The sequence below is a fragment of the Chiloscyllium plagiosum genome, chromosome 15 (assembly GCF_004010195.1).
Source record: "Chiloscyllium plagiosum isolate BGI_BamShark_2017 chromosome 15, ASM401019v2, whole genome shotgun sequence".
NCBI classification, from domain to species: domain Eukaryota; kingdom Metazoa; phylum Chordata; class Chondrichthyes; order Orectolobiformes; family Hemiscylliidae; genus Chiloscyllium; species Chiloscyllium plagiosum.
This window is the reverse complement of record NC_057724.1, coordinates 12,127,714-12,147,734: the sequence shown is the minus strand read 5'-3', so window position 1 is coordinate 12,147,734 and position 20,021 is coordinate 12,127,714. Positions and strand designations below refer to the sequence as shown.

At 42.0% G+C, this 20,021-nt stretch overlaps 1 protein-coding gene across 1 annotated transcript in view; it reads right to left on the bottom strand.

Moving 5' to 3' along the window:
- Positions 1 to 8,552, bottom strand: part of LOC122557541 (sodium- and chloride-dependent neutral and basic amino acid transporter B(0+)-like) — an 81,182-nt gene extending 72,630 nt beyond the window's left edge. Inside the window, exon 1 of the mRNA XM_043705288.1 lies at positions 8,415 to 8,552. Coding sequence (XP_043561223.1) covers positions 8,415 to 8,552 — 138 coding nt within the window. The remainder of the gene's footprint in view (positions 1 to 8,414) is intronic.
- Between the last annotated feature and the right edge of the window lie 11,469 nt (positions 8,553 to 20,021).

Here is a 20,021-nt window from a genome sequence, read left to right as displayed (position 1 = left end):
CAAATGAAATTCGACATTTCCTTTATTTTTGTTGACTGGACTGCTCTTTTGTAAAGAGATGAAATAATTCACCAAAGTTTATTTTTCATCTGATGCATTTTGGATCCTATACAGTACCTCCTCAGTTTCTGCAAGCTAGGTAAGGGAATCTCCAGACATTACCCAGACCCATAGCATAACCCATCACTGAGAGCCAAGTAGTCAGTCTTTGAGGACCTGATCCCCCCTCCACATTCTCATCACCTTCATTCACACTTGTGTTAGTAATAGTCTGACGGAAAGAAGGGAAGTGGCCAACTCAGAAATGAGAATTTCACAGACTAGAATTCAAGCGAAAAGTACAACATTCCATAAGATAAGAGGATAATTAGGCCATTCAGCCCATCAAGCCTGCTCTGCCATTCAATTGTCACTGATATGTTTCTCAATCTTATTTTCCTGCCTTCTCCTGGTAACTCCGGTTCCCCTTATTAATCAAGTACCTATCTTTCCTCTACTATACTGTGGTGTTCTCTGCTTAGCAGCAATCTGTTGGTGGTTTGGAATAGTGCACAGACCCTGAAGAAAGACTCTGCAATTCGCAACAAACAAAATCTCAAAACCCATAGCATTGTGAAACTTGAAAGGGTTCAGAAAAGATTTACAAGGATGTTGCCAGGGTTGGAGGATTTGAGCTATAGGGAGAGGCTGAATAGGCTGGGGCTGTTTTCCCTAGAGTGTCTGAGGCTGAGGGGTGACCTTGTAGAGGTTTACAAAACTATGAGGGGCATGGAGAGGATAAATAGGCAAAGTCTTTTCCCTAGGGTGGGGGAGTCCAGAACTAGAGGGCATAGGTTTAGGATGAGAAGGGAAAGATATAAAGGGGACCCAAGGGAAAAATTTTTGACACAGAGGGTGGTACATGTATGGAATGAGCTGCCAGAGGATGTGGTGGAGGCTGGTACAATTGCAACATTTAAGGGGCATTTGGATGGGTATATGAATAGGAAGGGTTTGGAGGGATCTGGGCTGGGTGCTGGCAGGTGGGACTAGATTGGGCTGGGATATCTGGTCGGTGCCGACGGGTTGGACCGAAGGGTCTGTTTCCGTGCTGTCCATCTCTGTGAGTCTATCTCTGAGAGTTTTATGTGAGTAGAATGTGATGTTTTGATAAAATACTCACCCTGTCTTTTGGAGGATGTTTGGTTGTCATTCTGTGGGATCCCAAATACAATCCATTGATGTTCCATTTTTGGACAATGATTCTTGCATTGCTCAGGTATTGGATGTATGCAGTAAGGAGAGTACTTTAGTCTGAATGGAGTGAACTCCCTAATGCTAGTGTCTGTAGTTAAGGCTGATGCTGCTTCTCTGTGCACCACCTATCAGAAGTCAGTCCCTTAGACTGTTTGACACACGTTGAGCCACACCCTTTTCAGTCAGTTCTTAGTAAAGATCCTCAAATATTTCTCCTGTTGATTAGTCAATTTCCATATTAAACATTTCTAATGCAGGTGATCAGCATACGTTTCAGAACATTCCAGGTCAATGTGCAGCTGTTTTGCACAGACAGGTTTGAGTACTGCAACTGTTCTGAAGGGAGCAGGACAAAATGAATTTACTCCAAGTGGGAGCTCAGGCAAAGCAGAGCACGGTCTGTGCTTATTTGTTTAAAAATGGGGAAGTCCATGTTAACACCAGAAAACTAAAGGTGATCCACTGGTGCTAATGTTCATTTTACACCTGTAACTTTGTATTTGAAATGTTTGGTTGTGCCAGTGACATTGAGAGAGGTACTGATGTAGTAAAAATGCCATTAGATTAATAATCCAGAACCTTAGGTTAATGATGTGGGTCATGAGTTCAAATCTCATCAGGGCAGTTGAGGATATTTTAATTCAACAAGGTGAGAAATTTAAAAAGCTAGTCTAGTGGCAAGCATGTAATGGCTGGTGATTGTCATTAGTAGACCACATGGATCTTAATGTCCTTCACGAAAGGATATAATCAATTCTTCACTATTTTGAGAGCACACAGAGCATCCAACACCAACCCTAAGCACCAGAAATAACACAGAGCACTGCTGACCCTGCGATGTCCTCCTTACTAATATCTGGGGACTTGTGCTTGAGAGCTGCCCATGGACTTTTCAAGTACGGTGATTCAGTGGTTAGCAGTGCTGCCTCTCAGCAACAGGGACGCAGGTTCAATTCCAGCCTCTGGCGATTGTCTGTCTGTGTGAAGTTTGCACGTTCTCTGTGTGGGTTTCCTCCTACAGTCCAAAGATGTGCAGGTTAGATAGATCGGCCATGCTCAATTGCCCATAGTGTCTGGTTATGGTAGCTTTAGGAATAGAGTAGGGGCTTGAGTCTGGGTGGGATGCTCTCCAGATTTGGTATGGCCTTGTGCCGAATGGCCTGTTTCCAAACTGTCGGGGATTCTATGGAAGCAGCAGGCTGACATTCTCATAACCATGGAATCATAGATTACAATGTTCACCCACTTCACTATCCCTGGCAGGCCAGCCCATCCAGAGGTGCTGGTACACTGGCATCGATGCAGGGGTTGGGCATGGCGGGAGCTGTGAGGTTGTAGATCTTCTCGTAACATTGAGTAACCTACACATGTCCAACGTGGGTAAGGCTCAACTACTGTTTAACCAAGTACTACCCCCATTCCTAGTGGATGAAACAATACACCACTTGGAGGGTATGCAGAGCTTGGCAATGGTACTGAATGTACTTTAGTTGGGGCACTTAGTTGCCCAGCAGTGAGAATGGCTCCCCAAGCTGAATGAGTTATAAAGGACAGAGCTGCCAAACTGAATCTGCAGCTGGTGATGAAGGAGCCAGCCCAAGGAAACAGTCATCTTGACATTGTCCTCCTCAGTCTACCTGTTAGAGATGTGCTTATGATGACTAAGTCCCATCTTCACATTGGAGATACAACCTTCAAACGGCTGTCAGCAGCCACAGAATTATATTCAACCAAAATTTGCAGACTCAAAGCCTGGGATATCCTTACTATATCACCAAGCCAGAAGATCAGCCCTGATTTCAACGACAAGTGCAGAAGAGCATACTAAGAGCAACACCATATTAACAGAGTTGATCTTTTTAATAATGATTCAAGTGGACTGCGTCGTTAGCTACGCTGGGTCGATTGACTGTTGGGTGCCGATCAGTGCAATTCCATCAATGTGATCAGTCCCATCTTATTTCTCAGTTTCATCTGAATAACTTATTGGACAATCCCCCAGGAATATCCTCCCTATTTAAAGCTGTAATGTTGACCCGAATTACAAACGCCACTGACCAACCTCTCGCGTCCCTTTCTATCCTTCCTATAGCATTGGCACCCTGCACAATAAGCTTCCAGTCCTGTTCCTCCTTTAGCCATGTTTCTGTAATAGCTATGATATGCCAGTCCCATGTTCCCATCCATGCCCTGAGTTTATAGGCCTTACCTGTCAGTCCTTTTGCATTGAAACAAATGCAGTTTATTTATCAGTCTTCCCTGGTTCTGTGCTGCGCTTTTGCCTGACTTGTCTATTTATCTTGCTTCCTTTTAACTTCTGTACCTAACTACCAGACTAGTTAAAGGGAAGTAATCGGGCCCATTTTCAGGAAAGCCCCAGAGTGCATCGCAATCAAGAGCAGATTACCTGTGTTTGTTTCTGGGGGGGAGGCGGGACTCGTACAAGTTTTATGGTTTGGTGAAGTTGTTGATGATTGTGTTGGCGAGGTCTAAATTTTGCAGGGGTCTAGTGAGTTGGTGTGCAGAGACATATTGAAGAACCACCAATGCAGCCCAGAAATTGGTGCAAATATATTCAAATTAAGGCAGAAAGGAGCGTACCAAAGCTGGATGGCATTTCTTTCAATGCAAGGAACTTTGTGAGTAAGGCAGAGGAGTTGGTTAATGTAAGGGGAATATGATATCATTGCCATCACAGAGACTGTTGCGGTTGAGGGAAGAACAAGACTGTAAGCACGATATCCTGGGGTATGGAATCCTCAGATGAGATGGGAGTGGTGGATGAGGCTGTAAAAGAGGGGGGGTCGTGACATTGATCCGGGAGTCAGTTATTGCCTTGAGGAGGGATAATATCTTTGAAACAAACACAAACGATGCTGCAGAACACAGCAGCTCAGGCAGAATCTATAGAGAAATAAACAGAGTTAACTCTCCGAGTCCGAATGACTCTGCTTCAGAGCTGAACGGTGTAGGAAAATAGGTCTTTATAGTTTTGGCAGAGGAGGAACAAGGGGCAAGAGGACCAATGCTAAAGACAGGCATCAGTGGCTATAGCACAGGTTGGCCGCTCCTGATGTTTGGTGGCAGCAATGGCTATTGCTCCTTTCACGGTTATTTTTCCCCACGGGAGAGTTGGTTGAGGCCGAGCCCCATGCAGTCCCAGATTTATGGCCGGCTCCGGCTCTGGTGCTGAGGTCACAGAGGCTTTAGCACCAATGGTGGAGGAGGCCAGAGCGATTACCAAATGCTGTGTCTGGAGCAGCATCACAGCAGGAGCAGGAGGTAGGGGCATGGCTGGTCACAAATGGTTAGGATGCAGGTAAAGCAGCAACTAGACAAGTTAATAGAATGTTACCATTAATCATCAGGGGAGTTGAATACAAAAATTGTAGGAATTATGCTCCATTTATACTGACGAGATTGCATCTGGAGTACTGTGCTTATTATTGGTCACAATAAGAAAGGATGTAAATATTGGATCAGGTAAACTTTATTACTTAAATGTCATGTTGTTAAATATTTCAATAGACTTAAAGTTACACCTGAACTTTCTGTATTTGTATTTTAACTGTTTTGTAAGGATAAAGCATGTGTATCTTAAAGCCTGGTAGTAGACTTTAGGTGGCACTGTGGCTCAGTGGTTAGCACTGCTGCTTCACAGTACCAGGGACCCGGGTTCAATTCCCACCTCGGGTGAGTGTCTGTGTGGAATTTGCACGTTCTCCCTGTGTCTGTGTGGGTTTCCTCCGGGTGCTCTGGTTTCTTCCCACAATCCAAATATGTGCAGGTTAGGTGGATTGGCCATGCTAAATTGTCCATAGTGTTAGGTACATTAGTCAGGGGTAAATGTAGGGGAATAGGTCTGGGTGGGTTACTCTTCGGAGGGTCAGTATGGACTTGTTAGGCTGTAGGGCCTGTTTCCATACTGTAGGAAATCTAATCTGGACCAGTTCAATCACATCTGGAACACCATGCCTTACAGTTGCCTTTAAATAAAATAAAAAGGTTATGGTTAGGGCTGTTTCCTTGATATCTTTTGATGGTGTTTGGTTTTGGTTTGTTATTGTCACATGTACCAAGGTACAGTGAAAAGCTTTTTATTTTGCGAGCAGTATAGGCAGATCTAACCGTACAAAGGACATGATAGAACTGAGCATGAAATACAGTGTTACGGCTGCAGAGGAGGTGCCCACAGAGCAAGGTCAACATTAAGTTTGAGAGGCCCATTCAGAAGTCTAGTGACAGCTCTGCCACATAACCACGGGAGCTACTGCTTCATTAAAATGTCCATTAGTCAGATCGAAACACCTAAATCAGAACTACAAAGTGAACCACCTTTTTAGCCCACTTAAAAAAAACTAACAACTTACATTTTTTGCTCTCTGAGTAATCAAGCCTTTTTTTTTTACAATCAAAACAGAAAAAGGAAAGTTACATTTTGTCAAAATTCCCCTGAAGGTGCTTGAAGGAATTCTGAACAATGAGAAGCTTTTGATAGCTAAGGTGCACTTCGGGAGTCTATCAATGACTTCCACAAAGGACTTGCAGGCTGCTAACTCCAGCTTTCGATTTTCAGACAAGACTTTTCAAAGTAAGTACGTAGATATACCAGCATTCTTCTGTCCTTTTGTACTATGGTCACTTCTAATTGAATAATCTCTTTATTCTTTCCAATTTGGTCTCTCCATGTATACTTGCAAGCGTGCATGTGTTATGTAGTGTCTCTGCCTCCACTGCATCTATGAGTGTATGAAATAAACCCTACTTCTAGCCTAACTTTACAGATTTGTCACGTGGACAAAATGAGTGTCCGCAAACAGACAAGCTGGGGATATAATTTCTGCTACGTAAAACAGAAGGAAAAGTACAAGCACCATCTACTTTCTGGCAGGCAGAGAGTAGAGAGTATGATTTGTTTTAAAACTTTATATTCTGTCCATAACAAGATCGATATAACCTTTGCCCATCCACATCATGCCCGAAACGTCAATTCTCCTGTTCCTTTGATGCTGCCTGACCTGCTGCGCTTTTCCAGCAACACATTTTCAGCTCTGATCTCCAGCATCTGCAGTCCTCACTTTCTCCCATCCATACCACACCCATTTTACAAACAGAATCCACAAGAGATAGTTAGCAATAATTCAACGTCTTTGAAAATCTCAATCTTTCAGAATAAATAATACCTCACTTGAATAGTCACATTGAAAACCATACACCTCTTCAGTAGATCATAAATTAGCTAAAGCAACCAATTGTCACTTAAATAAATGCTTATAAAGACCATTTAATACATTCAAAATTTCATATGCATGGCAGATCCATCCATCCTATTGGAGTAGACCAAAAAAAAACCCGACATCTCACTTCCAAAGCCATTAGTGATTGAGAGCCAAAAGATCTAGTAAAGCTTCCAAAGAGAAAACCAGATGCATCAGCAGATCAGTAAATAATGTATCAAAGCATTGGGAGTCTCTAAATAATTCACTCTGGATCTTTCAATGCAGAATATTGTTTTTTCCTGTCTATAACCTACTTCAATACAGATTTTTTTTGAGTACTAAATGATGCCCTTTCCATTGATGACTTAATGGTTGTCAGAGGTAACCGCATAGGAACCATATTTAATGGTTACTTACCTTTTCCAACTCATAGAACTATTCCCCCTCACTTTAAGCACATTATAGTTCAGCCTATAATACTTCATGATTGAATGCTAAGAAAGCAACACAGATTTTTTACCGTTTATAATATTCCTACTTCCGTACTTGGTTCATGTCTCTCGTCAGACGAATAATTTTGGGTGGCTTTCAGTCTTCTCCAAGAAAGTTCCAAAATTCCTTAATTCCTAAATGTCAGGAGGGGTTTGCAAGATTCATCATGTCCTTTGATTGTTGTTTTAAAAAATAAACCTGGTGATGGAAATGGAAGTGGGACTTGAAGATCAATGGAGAGGCAATCGTGTTTTTCCCAACTCTAGGTATATTTCAATTTGTGTGGGGAATACAGAACACCAGCTACATTTCCGTTGTCTAAAATGAACTTGGGCAGCAGTGAATAACCAATATTCTTCTGAAAGAGGAGAAGACCAATTTATTTTTGTATTGCTTTGCTTTGACTGAAATCCAAATTGATTTGGATCCATTTGGAGCTGTCATTTTTAAAACCACCACTTTACCCAAACTCACTTGATATGGAATGAATGCACTTTGCTCATATATGTTATAGATGCATGTACAGTATGGACACAGACCCTTCGGTCCAACTCCTTCCATGCCAACCAGATATCCTAACCTAATCTAGTCCCATTTGCCAGCATTTGGCCCATATCCCTCTAAACCCTTCCTATTCATATACCCATCCAGATTCCTTTTAAATGTTGAAATTGTACTATCCTCCACCATTTTCTCTGGCAGCTCATTCCATACACATACCCTCTGTGTGAAAAAGTTGCCCCTTCGGTCCTTTTTATATCTTTCCCCTCTCACCCGAAACCTATGCCGTCTAGTTGTGGACTCCTCTCTTCCACCACCCACCCCGCCCCACCCGGGAAAAGACCTTGTCTATTTATCCTATCCATGTCCCTCTTGATTTTGTAAACCTATATAAGGTCACTCCTCAGCCTCTGACGTTCCAGGGAAAACAAACCCAGCATCTCCCTATAGCTCAAATCCACCAACCATGGCAACATCTTGTAAATCTTTTGTGAACCTTTTTAAGTTTCACAACATCCCTTGAGGAGGGATGTTCTGGAAACAAATCATTTAATTTTCAGTAGAAATGTTTTAATGTGGAAATTGAATGACTAACTAAGTAGAGGTACTCAGACACCTTAAACAGAGATACACACCTTGTGAAACATGGCTGGGTTTCTCTGGATGAGACACATTCATTTGAGAAGTTGAAAGATTTTTGGCCAAAAGGAGTGTGCTCAAGGTTTACATTCAATTCTTGTGTAAATGGAAGAATAGTTCATTGCTGTCTGAAAATGGACCAGAGGGAACTGCCTTTATCAGGGTTCTCTCAGAATGGCCATCAATCAAACCCTCCAATGGTCATGGTGAGTATTGCAACAAAACAAAACTGGAAAAACCCATGTGAGACAGAGGTACTGATGATTGGTAGATTTTAGTTGTTGAGATTTATAGACTCTCTGCTGTTTCTAACCTGACAGATATTACTGTTAAATGGAGAGCAACTGTTTTCCTGTAGTTTTGAAGAGTGGTGACTGTACGTTTCACTTGAGATCTAGTCCGAGAAAGAATAATGTCTGAGTTTGCCATTTCCATTCTTTCCTCCAGGATACCGCCGATGAACATGGTACCGTGGGTGATGGGAATGTGGAGAGGGGTAACAGGCCCTCGAAGACTGCCTACTTGTTCTCAATGATTGTTAATGTCTGGAGATAGTGAGGACTGCAGATGCTGGGGATCAGAGCTTAAAAATGTGTTGCTGGAAAAGCACAGCAGGTCAGGCAGCATCAAAGGAGAAGGAGAATCGACGTTTCGGGCATAAGCCCTTCTTCAGGCCTCATTCCTGAAGAAGGGCTTATGCCCAAAATGCCGATTCTTCTTCTCCTTTGATGCTGCCTGACCTGCTGCGCTTTTCCAGCAACACATTTTTAATGTCTGAAGATTCCCTTACCTGTCTTACAGAAACGGAAGAGGTACTGTAGCACAAATTTAAAATCTAACAGTGAGAAAGGCAGAACTAAATAGATCAATTCATTGATTTATACAGAATATTGAAATTCAAGAAATAAGACCATCAGAAATAAGAGCAGTAATTAGGCCAATCAGCCCATCGAGTCTGCTCTGCCATTCAATTATGACTGGCAGGTTTTTTTCAACCCCATTCTCCCACTTTCTCCCCATAACCCTTGATCCCTTTGTTACTCAAGAATCTATCTCTCTCTCTCTTAAATATATTTAATGACCTGGCCTCCACAGCCTTCTGTGGCAGTGAATTCCATAGATTCCCCACTCTCTGGCTGAAGAAGTTTCTCCTTATCTCCGTTCTAAAAGGTCTTCCCTTTACTCTGAGGCTTTGAGTCCTCATCTCTCCTACCAATGGAAACATCTTCCCAACATCCACTGTCCAGGCCATTCAGTATTCTGTATGTTTCAAAAAGATCCCCCCTCATCCTTCTAAACTCCAACCAGTATATCTAATAGCAAATATTTGTTGTATTAAAAATAATACAGTTAACAATGCAGGGTTAAACAATCTTGATGCAAAATGGTGAATTCAATCCCACAGCTAAAGAATTTGTGTATTTTATTTACAAAGGGCAAGATGTGTCAAGGTAACAGTTTGAAATTAGCAATGTGATGCTTCAAATAGATGCTATTTATAAACCAAAGTAAATGGTTAAATTATGAATTCAGAATATATTTGAAATGATATTCCTTAGAATTCATGAACCATCTATGTCAGATATATTTACTGCACTGTATGAAATTCTCAGCGTATAAGGCTCCTCGGTCAGGCTCTGGGTTGAGGCTTGTACATTATCATCAAATCTGCTCAAATCAGAGCTCTTCACAACCCACACAATTGGATTGATGGAAACCAAGGACAAATGCTTTTTAAAACATTTTTAAACAAATTTTTAACAATGATCAAATAGAAGCAGCTGGAGAAAGGCTGAGAACCTGACTTGTAATCATGTGAGATTAAACACAGTTAAACTGAATCTCAGCACATTTATTCCATGAATCCACAGTTTTCAGCACATTTATTCTACTGTGGTGTAAAAGCTTAGATGCACCCAGCAGTTGAAAGATGACACAGACTGTATCATTTTTTTTCAGATCCTCATCTTTTGCATTAAAAGCATTCCATAATCAAAAAAAATTCAAATTGTATCTTGAAACAACAGCAAATGTGTTTTGTCCAGTTTGGCTAATGGGATGCCTGAACTGATTAATGGAATGTTTAAGAAGAAAATTCTCTTCCCTAGCTATCTGATGTACAAGGTTAACTTCTTCCAGGGGCTCCTGCCATTTTCCGAGCTGATGGACAGTTACCAACATCCAGACTCACACTTTGATATTGGAAATTATTATGGAGCTGTTTAATCATAGAATCCCTACACTGTGCAAACAGGCCTTTCGGCCCAACACGTACGCATTGACCCTCAGAGAATCTCAACCAGACCCAGTCCCCTACTGTATTACTTTATATGTACCCTGACCATTGCATCTAACCTACATGATCCTGAACACTATGGGCAATTTAGCATGGCCAATTCACCTAACCTGCACATCTTTATACTGTGGGGAAAAAAACAAAGCACCTGGAGGAAACCCATAGACACAGGGAGAATGTGCAAACTCCACACACAGTTGCCCGAGGCGGGAATTGAACCCAGGTCCCTGGCGCTATGAAGCAGCAGTGCTAACTGCAGCCATTGTGCTGCCCAACCCCTGAGCCACCATGCCACTTTTTAAAAGTCTTTTAAAAATCGCTGAGAAGAGTAGAACAAAATTTAACAATTGTGCTTCCTCCCAGCATAGTTACAGGTTATTTTTGCAATATCTCTCATCTCAGATTCTAAGTTATCTTCACTTGCACCTTGAGGTCAAGCAGCCTTCTGCATTTACTTGCTTTAAAAATGACAGGAAAGACACAGCAAATTCTTCATCCTAATACAGTCTCCACCATGTGGCAGGTACTTTTTCTTTGGCTCTGTGGTTAGTACTACTGCCGCACAGCACCAGGGACCCGGGGTCAATTCCCATCTTGGGCGACTGTCTGTGTAGAGTTTGCTCATTCTCCCCGTGTCTGCGTGGGTTTCCTCCAGGTGCTCCGGTTTCCTCCCACAATTCAAAGATGTGCCGATCAGATGAATTGGCCATGCTAAATTGTCCATAGTGTTAGGTGCATTAGTCGAGGGTAAATATAGGGTAGGGGAATGGGTCTGGCTGGGTTACTCTTTGGAGGGTTGGTGTGGATTTGTTGGGCCAAAGGGCCTGTTTTCATACTGTAAGGAACCTAATCTAATCTAATTTGTTCAGTGTATCTAGAAAGCAAAAATGTCACAAGAATGTAGGATTTGCTGCCCCATGTGGCCCCAGTGAGAGCTGCTCCTAATCAGGAGATCTGTGTTTTCACAGCCATCTGATTAATGGTGTACCAGATTTTCTTCAAAGATTTGTCTCCTGCTACTTTTCCCTGGAAATAATTCCCATTAATGGTAATATCTGTTACTGCTGTAAGAATGGTGTTAAACATAGTCACCATCGCCCTCAGAAACAGAATGCTTATCACAGAACCCCAAAGTGTGGAAGCAGGCCATTTGGCCCATCATTCAACACCAACCCTCTGAACAACATCCCACCCAGACCCAACCCTATCCCTGCATTTCCCATTGCTAACCCAACCCATCCCTGGACACTAGACAATTTAGCATGGCCAGTCTAGCTAACCTGCATATCTCTGGACAGTGGGAGGAAACGCACACAGACACAGGGTGAATATGCAAACTCCACACAGAATTGACTGAGGCTGGAATTGAACCAGGTCCCTGGCACTGTGAGGCAGTAGTGCTAACTACTGAGCCTATATGCTGCCCCACTCACAACTGCTAGTTTTGCTGCACAAAATAAGCTTAGAATTAGATAGAACACATGCCACATATGGCAACAGAAAAAAGCATTGAGTGCAACATGTCTATACCATGTTTATGCTTAATACTGTCACTTTGTGTCTTAACATTCTGTCAATATATCCTTTTATTCTGTCCTTCTTCAACCAGCTAGTTTCTCCTCAAATTCAATTTTGCTATCCTGCTATTCTTTAGGTCCACATTCTAAGCATTGAGTTAAAAACTGCCAGAGCACTTGAAACACTGTGAAAGACCATTTTGAACATGATGTAAGCACCAGTAACAGATAATGGCTATCACTTTGATGGTGAATATGTGATCGTCACTTTTTAAAAATGAATGTTTTGAGTGGTGGGGCTTTAAGATAGGTGAAGAATAACTTCTGTGTTTATAAGACCACAGAATGGAAATCATGCACAGGTTCCACACTTGTGAGCTTGACTTGATGGGAGAATGTTCTTAAATCCCTCCCCTAATCTGGAGAAGTGGCTGCAGATTTCAATCGCACTATGACTGCAGAAGAGCCATTATGGCATTATATTCCAGTTTTGATGAAACCTTTGGAAAATGCCAATGTTGTCACTGTGGACTTTCCAATGATCTGTGAGACACATGGCAGCTTATGTGTTTGAGAAATCTTTTTAAAAGTAAAACATGTCTCTTGATTTGTTGAATTTGCTGTTAAGATGTATATCTAAGAAAATAAAAATGTAATTAATAAATGAGATTTATTGCAGCATGGTGCCTTTTCTCAAAGTGACCAAGATGATTTTTAAGTTGTGGCTGTATTTGTGTTTTTGCTTTTTCTATCCCTATCCAACTGTTGGTTCACACTGAAACACAAATTTATACAAGCCCTTGAACTTACTCTGACTCCAGCCATTTCACATTGTCCTGTTCTCCTACATTCTCCCAATACATAGAATCCCAGAAATAGCGGTTACAAGAACAGACCTTGGATGCATGTTCTTCCCAATGGAATATAGATCATAGAACATAGAACAGTACAGCACAGAACAGGCCCTTCAGCCCACTATGTTGTGCCGACCATTGATCCTCATGTATGCACCCTCAAATTTCTGTGACCATGTGCATGTTGAGGAGTATCTTAAATGTCTCCAATGACCCTGCCTCCACAACTGCTGCTGGCAACGCATTCCATGCTCTCACAACTCTCTGTGTAAAGAACCCGCCTCTGACATCCCCTCTATATTTTCCTCCAACCAGCTTAAAACTATGACCCCTCGTGTTAGTCATTTCTGCCCTGGGAAATAGTCTCTGGCTATCGACTCTATCTATGCCTCTCATTACCTTGTATACCTCAATTAGGTCCCCTCTTCACCTCCTTTTCTCCAATGAAAAAAGTCTGAGCTCAGTCAACCTCTCCTTGTAAGATAAGCCCTCCAGTGCAGGCAGCATCCTGGTAAACCTCCTCTGAACCTGCTCCAAAGCATCCACATCTTTCTTATAATAGGGCAACCAGAACTGGACGCAGTATTCCAAGTGCGGTCTAACCAAAGTTTTATAGAACTGCAACAAGATCTCACGACTCTTAAATTCAATACCCCTGTTAATGAAAGCCAAAGCACCATAAGCTTTCTTAACAACCCTGTCCACTTGGGTGGCCATTTTAAGAGATCTATGTACCTGCACCCCAAGATCCCTCTGTTCCTCCACACTACCAAGAATCCTATCCTTAATCCTGTACTTAGCTTTCAAATTCAACCTTCCAAAATGTATCACTTCGCATTTATCCAGGTTGAACTCCATTTGCCAACTCTCAGCCCATCTCTGCATCCTGTCAATGTCCCGCTGCAGCCTACAACAGCCCTCTATACTGTCAACGACACCTCCAACCTTTGTGTCATCTGCAAACTTGCTGACCCATCCTTCAATCCCCTCATCCAAGTCATTAATAAAAATTACAAACAATACAGGCCCTGTGGAACACCACTCACCACTGACTTCCAGGCAGAATATTTTCCTTCTACTACTACTCACTGTCTTCTGTTGGCAATAGCTTGAACTTTTACTTAGAGGGTGTGGTCTGAAGGTGTTTGATGGGACAGTGGATTAGTGAATGGATTATGTAGAAGTGGGATAGAAGAAAGGAATCATTTGAATGGAGGAAAGAGACTAAGTGGAAGTACTGATGCTGTGGGGTGCAGTGAGCAGTGACTGAATTGGAGGCATGAACAGGAGGAAATGCAGGGGAATTAGGTCATAGAAGAAAGGAGGGATGGTGTTACAGACAGCGAAGGTGTCTGATTGAAATTTAAATCTGGTTCTGTATGACATTGGCAGGATAATGGTGAGAACATAGATGATGGGGAAGCATTGTGGGTGCAGAGTTTATATAGAATAGAGCAGGATAGCTAGTGAGGAGGCTATTGGACAAGTCACGTTACAAACTATCTCTGCTGATTGGAATTTTATAGAACCAAGGATATAATTTGAGAATTATCAGACTGTTCAGGAGAGATGTTAAGAAGTACTTCTACACATGTAGGCTGGCAGATGTTTGGAACTCGCTTCCACAAATGTCAGTGGGTGCTGGAACAATTAAGTTTCTACCTGAGATAGATAAGCAAAGGGTGTGGGCCAAAGGCAGGCATACGGACTTGGGCCACAGATCAGCCATGATCTGACTGAATGGTGGAATAGGCCTGAGGGACTGAATGGCCTACTCCCATTCCTGTGTTCCAAAGAAAAGATCGCCCTCCATTGTCCATATCAAGTACTCCCAGGACAGGTCTGGCACAGAGTTAGATACAGTGTATTGTTGCCTCTACTCTTTCAAAGAGTACAGCAAGCTTTACTTTCAGTTTAAAACTAAAAATAAATGGTAATTTAAGCTCCCTTGATACCGTCTCTATCAAACACTCCCTATACATGGACAGCATGGGCTTAGATGCAAAGTAAAGCACTCTTTACCCTTTTAAACTGAAACAGTCCCCATCAAACACTCTCAGAACAGGTAAAGCATGTGGTTAGATGCAACATAAATACTCTGTTAAACTGAAAGTAAACTGAAAAATAAAGCTTTCTCTACTATGTTAAACAAAAAGTCAATGTTCCTCTGCACTGTCCCTATCACTGTCTCACTCTCAGGGTAGGGACAACACAGGGTTAGATAAAGACTAAAAGCTCTCTATTTTCAGATTACTTTCACTTTAAAGAAAGCTCCCTCTCACTCTTTTAAACTAAAAGGAGAACAAAGTTAAAGATCTCACAACACCAGGTGATAGACCAACAGGTTTATTTGGAAGCATTAGCTTTCGGAGTGCTGTTCCATCATCAGGTGGTTGTGGAGAATAAAATTGGTAAGACAGAATTTATAGCAAAAGTTTACAGTGTGATGTAGCTGAAATTATATATTGCAGGTGGCAGGTACTCATGCGACTCAACCAACATTGTCTATATCATACGCTGCAGGCAAGGATGCCCTGAGGCATGGTACATTGGCTACGACAATGGATGAATGGACACCGCTGAACAATCAACAGACAGGAGTGTTCCCTCCCAGTTGGAGAGCACTTCAGCAGTCCGGGACATTTGACCTTAGACGTTTGGGTGACTGTCCTCCAAGGCGGATTTCAGGGCAGGCAACAACGCAAAATGGCCGAGCAGAGGCTGATAGCTAAGTTTGGTACCCATGGGGATGGCTTCAACTGGGACCTTGGGTTCACGTCACACTACAGGTGACCCCATTGCACTATACACACACATTCTCTCTCTCCTACAGACACACATAGTCATGCAGACCATCTCTCATGCACTCACACATACACTCTCACAGACTTATACCCCTTTACACTCTCATGCACATATCTCTCAGACACTCATAGCCATTCCCCCCAACACACACACACACACACTCCCACATGCACACATACACAAATAGGTTTGTGGGGTGGATTTGTACTTGCAGAATTAGATTTTACTTTGCTCAAAAACAGCATGAATCCATGTAAGATTCTGTAAATCTGTTTTTTACATTAGAATCAGCCTGACCATTGTGGCACAGACGGCCTCACTCAGGGAAGCTCACACCTTCAATACATTATCTGGCCCAACATGACATCAATTGTTAAAGTTCACTTGAGAATGTAACTTATAAAAAAATGTTTTGTGATTTACATATGAAAGACACTGAAACCAACATGGTCATTCTAAAAGATGAGAGACTTAACAAACAATCCAGGTCTTTTTCAATATATAATTTCAGTTACATCAAACTGTAAATGTTTGCTATAAATTCTGTGTCTTACAATCTTATTCTCCACAGCCACCTGATGAAGGAGCAGCACTCCAAAAGCTAGTGCTTCTAAATAAATCTGTTGGACTATAAGCTGGTTTTGTGTGATTTGTAACTTTGTATACCCCAGTCCAACACCGGCGTCTCCAAGTCAAAACTGAAAAGAAATCTCTCCCCATTTTTTTAAACCAAACATAAAGCTCCCTCAAATGATCACAATAGAAGGAAGCCACTTGGCCCATCACCTCTGGGTGAGGAACGTTAAATGCATGCACTGCAGATTGAACCAGAGGTCTTTAGATCTTCAGGCTAATGCTTGCCCAATTGAGCTATATAAGCAGTAACACCATAGGCTGATAAAGGATTTATTTTAGGGACAGAGTAAGTACAGAAGTGGATGATAATTTAGATAATGGATCAGTTTGAGGTAAGGAAAATGAACCAGGATTTAAATCTTTTGTTTTTGCCTGTGGTAGTAACGAGGATGTAAAATTAGTTTGTAGTATTTGGCAGGGGGTGGCCTGCTAAATAATATGGCCTTAGGTTTGCCCAGACTTCGGTACAATACCTAGGGAGTAAAATGATTATCTGTTGATTAGCGCTATGGGAAGGAGAGAGGGAGATGATCTGGGGGTAACTCATTGATTTGAATCGCTCTATTATAACACACTGCTATTTGTGTGGCCTTGCTCTAGCTGTCATGTTTCTCTCATTGCAACAGTAACTAAACTTCATAACTACTGCTTTAGGATTACCTGAGCTTGAGATAGGGGATATTGTAAAGATTGCATCTTTTTATTTTACTTGATTGTTGATTGTGGACTGAAATGGGAAAAGGACTGAGGACAGAATTGCTGCATCTTTACAAAGCAAGTTACTGGATCAAAATTGTGAGTTGTGTTTACTCTGTTGCTTTTCAAGCAGTGGGGGAAGGTCTTAAATAGATGTCACAGTGTCAGGGCCTATGTACAAAGAGAGATTTTTACCTATAAGGGAATCCAGGGTTATAGGGGAGAGGCAGAAAGTGAGGATTAGCAGATCAGCCACGATCTTGTATTGTGTAAAAGTCTGCCAAGGCATATCTTGATGGCGAGAGCAACTCGCTGCGTCGTTTATCTGCCAAGTGGTATGGTTAGTTTCCTTCTAGGCAGTGATGATTAAGGAGGTTATAGTTTGTTAAACACGTTTTATTGATAGCTCACCTCACTCCCATTAATATTCAACTTCCTGTCTGACCTGACTTGCCAAACAAACCAAACGTTGAGCATTCTTAATGTCGCAGTCTGAGCGGGTGCTCGCTGCTGTCTGCAAAGAGCCACCATGTTGGTCACCACTCAACAGCATCCCAGGGCATGAGCCATGGGCACCACATACACCTTCTTATTCATGCACATTGCCACTTAACAATTGTCAACCCTTCAGGATCCTCATGGCACCTCTCTGATCCACAGGCAAGATGCTTAGGAAGTACAGACCTGCATTGTAGCACGTACTGACAGCTAGCACTGGGAAGTTACTTCAAGACGTCTTTGCGAACTTGTGCACACTGCCCATGCATGGACTAAGCTGCTGGCTGTCTCCCTCACTGTTCATTTACTGAACACCTACCCAGATGCTCACAGCATCCCTGCCTTACCTTGCTGTGCCTGCTGAATGAGACAGAAACTAAAAGGTGTCAGTCCTGTCATATTAATGTGCCCCTTTGTGCACATACCCAGACAGGTTATTTGTCAGGCAGGATCTGTCCAGCAGAGCAGGGAGAGGGAGATGTATTGTTATGTGGACACTAAGACATCAATCTAACTCCTACAGTGTATGGCAGCTGCATATAAGGCACACGTAATCAAACTATCACCTCAGAAGATGCATAAGGTCTAGTCCTCAGTCCAACCTGAGTTCTTAGGTATTATAAGTGAAACTTTCTGATTTTTATTTCCAGCACAGTTTCAAAAACTTTCTTCAAAGTTAAATCCTCCTTTGCTGTAAGAAATCTGACAAAACCTCATCAATAATCAACAATTCTGCATCCTATGAATTATGATTTTGAAGCTCCATCATTAATAGTTTAAACCAACCTGTAGAAGCTTTACACCAAATTAGTTATGGATTGCCCCAGAAGCTGGTATTGTTCAAGAGTTGTGTTTCTTCCCAAATTAAGTTAATTATCAAAGGCTTTTAAAACTTTATCAAAAGAATCTGTCCTTTTTGATATTTTAGTGTTTTATAATAAGAAGAGTAATGTTTCAATTTGTTCAGCTTCAGATTTGTTGATTGATTTTGAAACCATTCTGTATCTAAATAAAGGCATTTTCAAAGTTGTCCAACCTATATTCTGCTGGGCCTGTCTTTTCACATTAAATCTTTTTAGAAGTTCAGGGCTGGATTTTTCAAGGAAAGGCAATCTCATAGAGATTGCTATCTGACCTTTTTTTTTTAAGAGAGAAGGGAGTTCCACAGGTCTGACAGGAGATTCTGTCCAGGGCTCCTTCAGATGTGCAGTGCTGTATTTCCATTTGACAGTTTTTTTCATAGCTGGGAGCAGCTATCAAAGGGTAAATATCAAAGGGTCAATGTAATATTATGGGTAGGGGGCTAGATAGGCAATGTGAAGGTTAGTAGGGTGCCAGGTAAATACTTGCCAACTGGGTAGGAGGTGATGTGCCAGGTGAATGGGGTACAAGCCAGGTAAGAGATTGGGTGCCAGGTGGGAAGGGTGTCAGACGTCAAGTGAGTGGTGTGCCTGGGTACAAGTGGCAAGGGGACCAGGTAAGTGATGCAATGTTTAGTGTAGACCAATGTGGGTCAGTTCTGAGCTGGGTGTTGAGCCAGTGGCTGGGTGGGCAGTGATGAACTCAGGGTGTAAGGAGGGAGGAGGGATTCAGCTGTCAGATCCTGCGTTGGTGGGGTGAGGTATGGAATGGGACAGGAAGCGTCAGGCCAGTGTAGATGGGGTGTAAACAATTTGGGGAAGGCATAGTTAGGAGTAAAGCTCTTCCAGGATATTTCTGGGACTGAGGGGTTTGAGATGTAAGGAGAGGCTGGATAGGTTGGAGCTTTTTACCCTAGAGGGTCGGAGGTTAAAGGGTGACCTTAGAAGTTTATAAAATCATAAGGTGCATGGATAAGGTGAACAGCTAAGGTCTTTTACCCAGGGTAGGGGCGTCCATAGTGTAAGGTGAGAGATTAGAATCTCTGTGTGGAAGCAGACCATTCAGCCCCTTGACAGTCTGAAGAGAATCTTTCCCCACCCACTCCCTATCCCTGTAATCCTGCATTTCTCACAGCTCTTCTAATTAGCCTGAACATCCCTGGACACTATAGACATTAATCTCAGGGAAAGAAGTATCAGAATACAGCATTTCTAGTTAACAGCATTTAAAAATTTGTTAGAATATAATGCAAAATTGCTACAAACTAAAGTTTAAATGTCTGAAGTGTTTAAAATATTGAAACAATTTAAAACAAGTATGAAAACTTTTTAAATTTAATGCATACTATAAGCTTGAAGACAGCAGATTTGAGATACTTTAAATTTGAAACAATATTACAGTAATAATGGCTTGGATACTCCATTGGTCAATCAGTCAATGTTCCAGAAATGTTCCATGAAGTTGTGCGTGGAATCCCTGCAAATCCCCATTCTAACAGGCTCCAGGGTAATAGCTCAAAAACTGAAGTTTCTGGTTGGCAGCTTCTTTACATCTGAAATGTTCTAGAAATCTCCATTTACATTGGACAATTCAGAGTGATCTGACAAAATTAGTACTTGAGAAGTTCAGACTATTAATTTGATAGTCAAACTCCTGAGTAACTACCTGAGAGTCATTGAGCCCTTCAGCCCAACTCTTCCATGCTAACCATGTATTCTAAACTGATCTAGTCCCGTTTGCCCTGCGTTTGACCCATATCCTTGTAAACCTT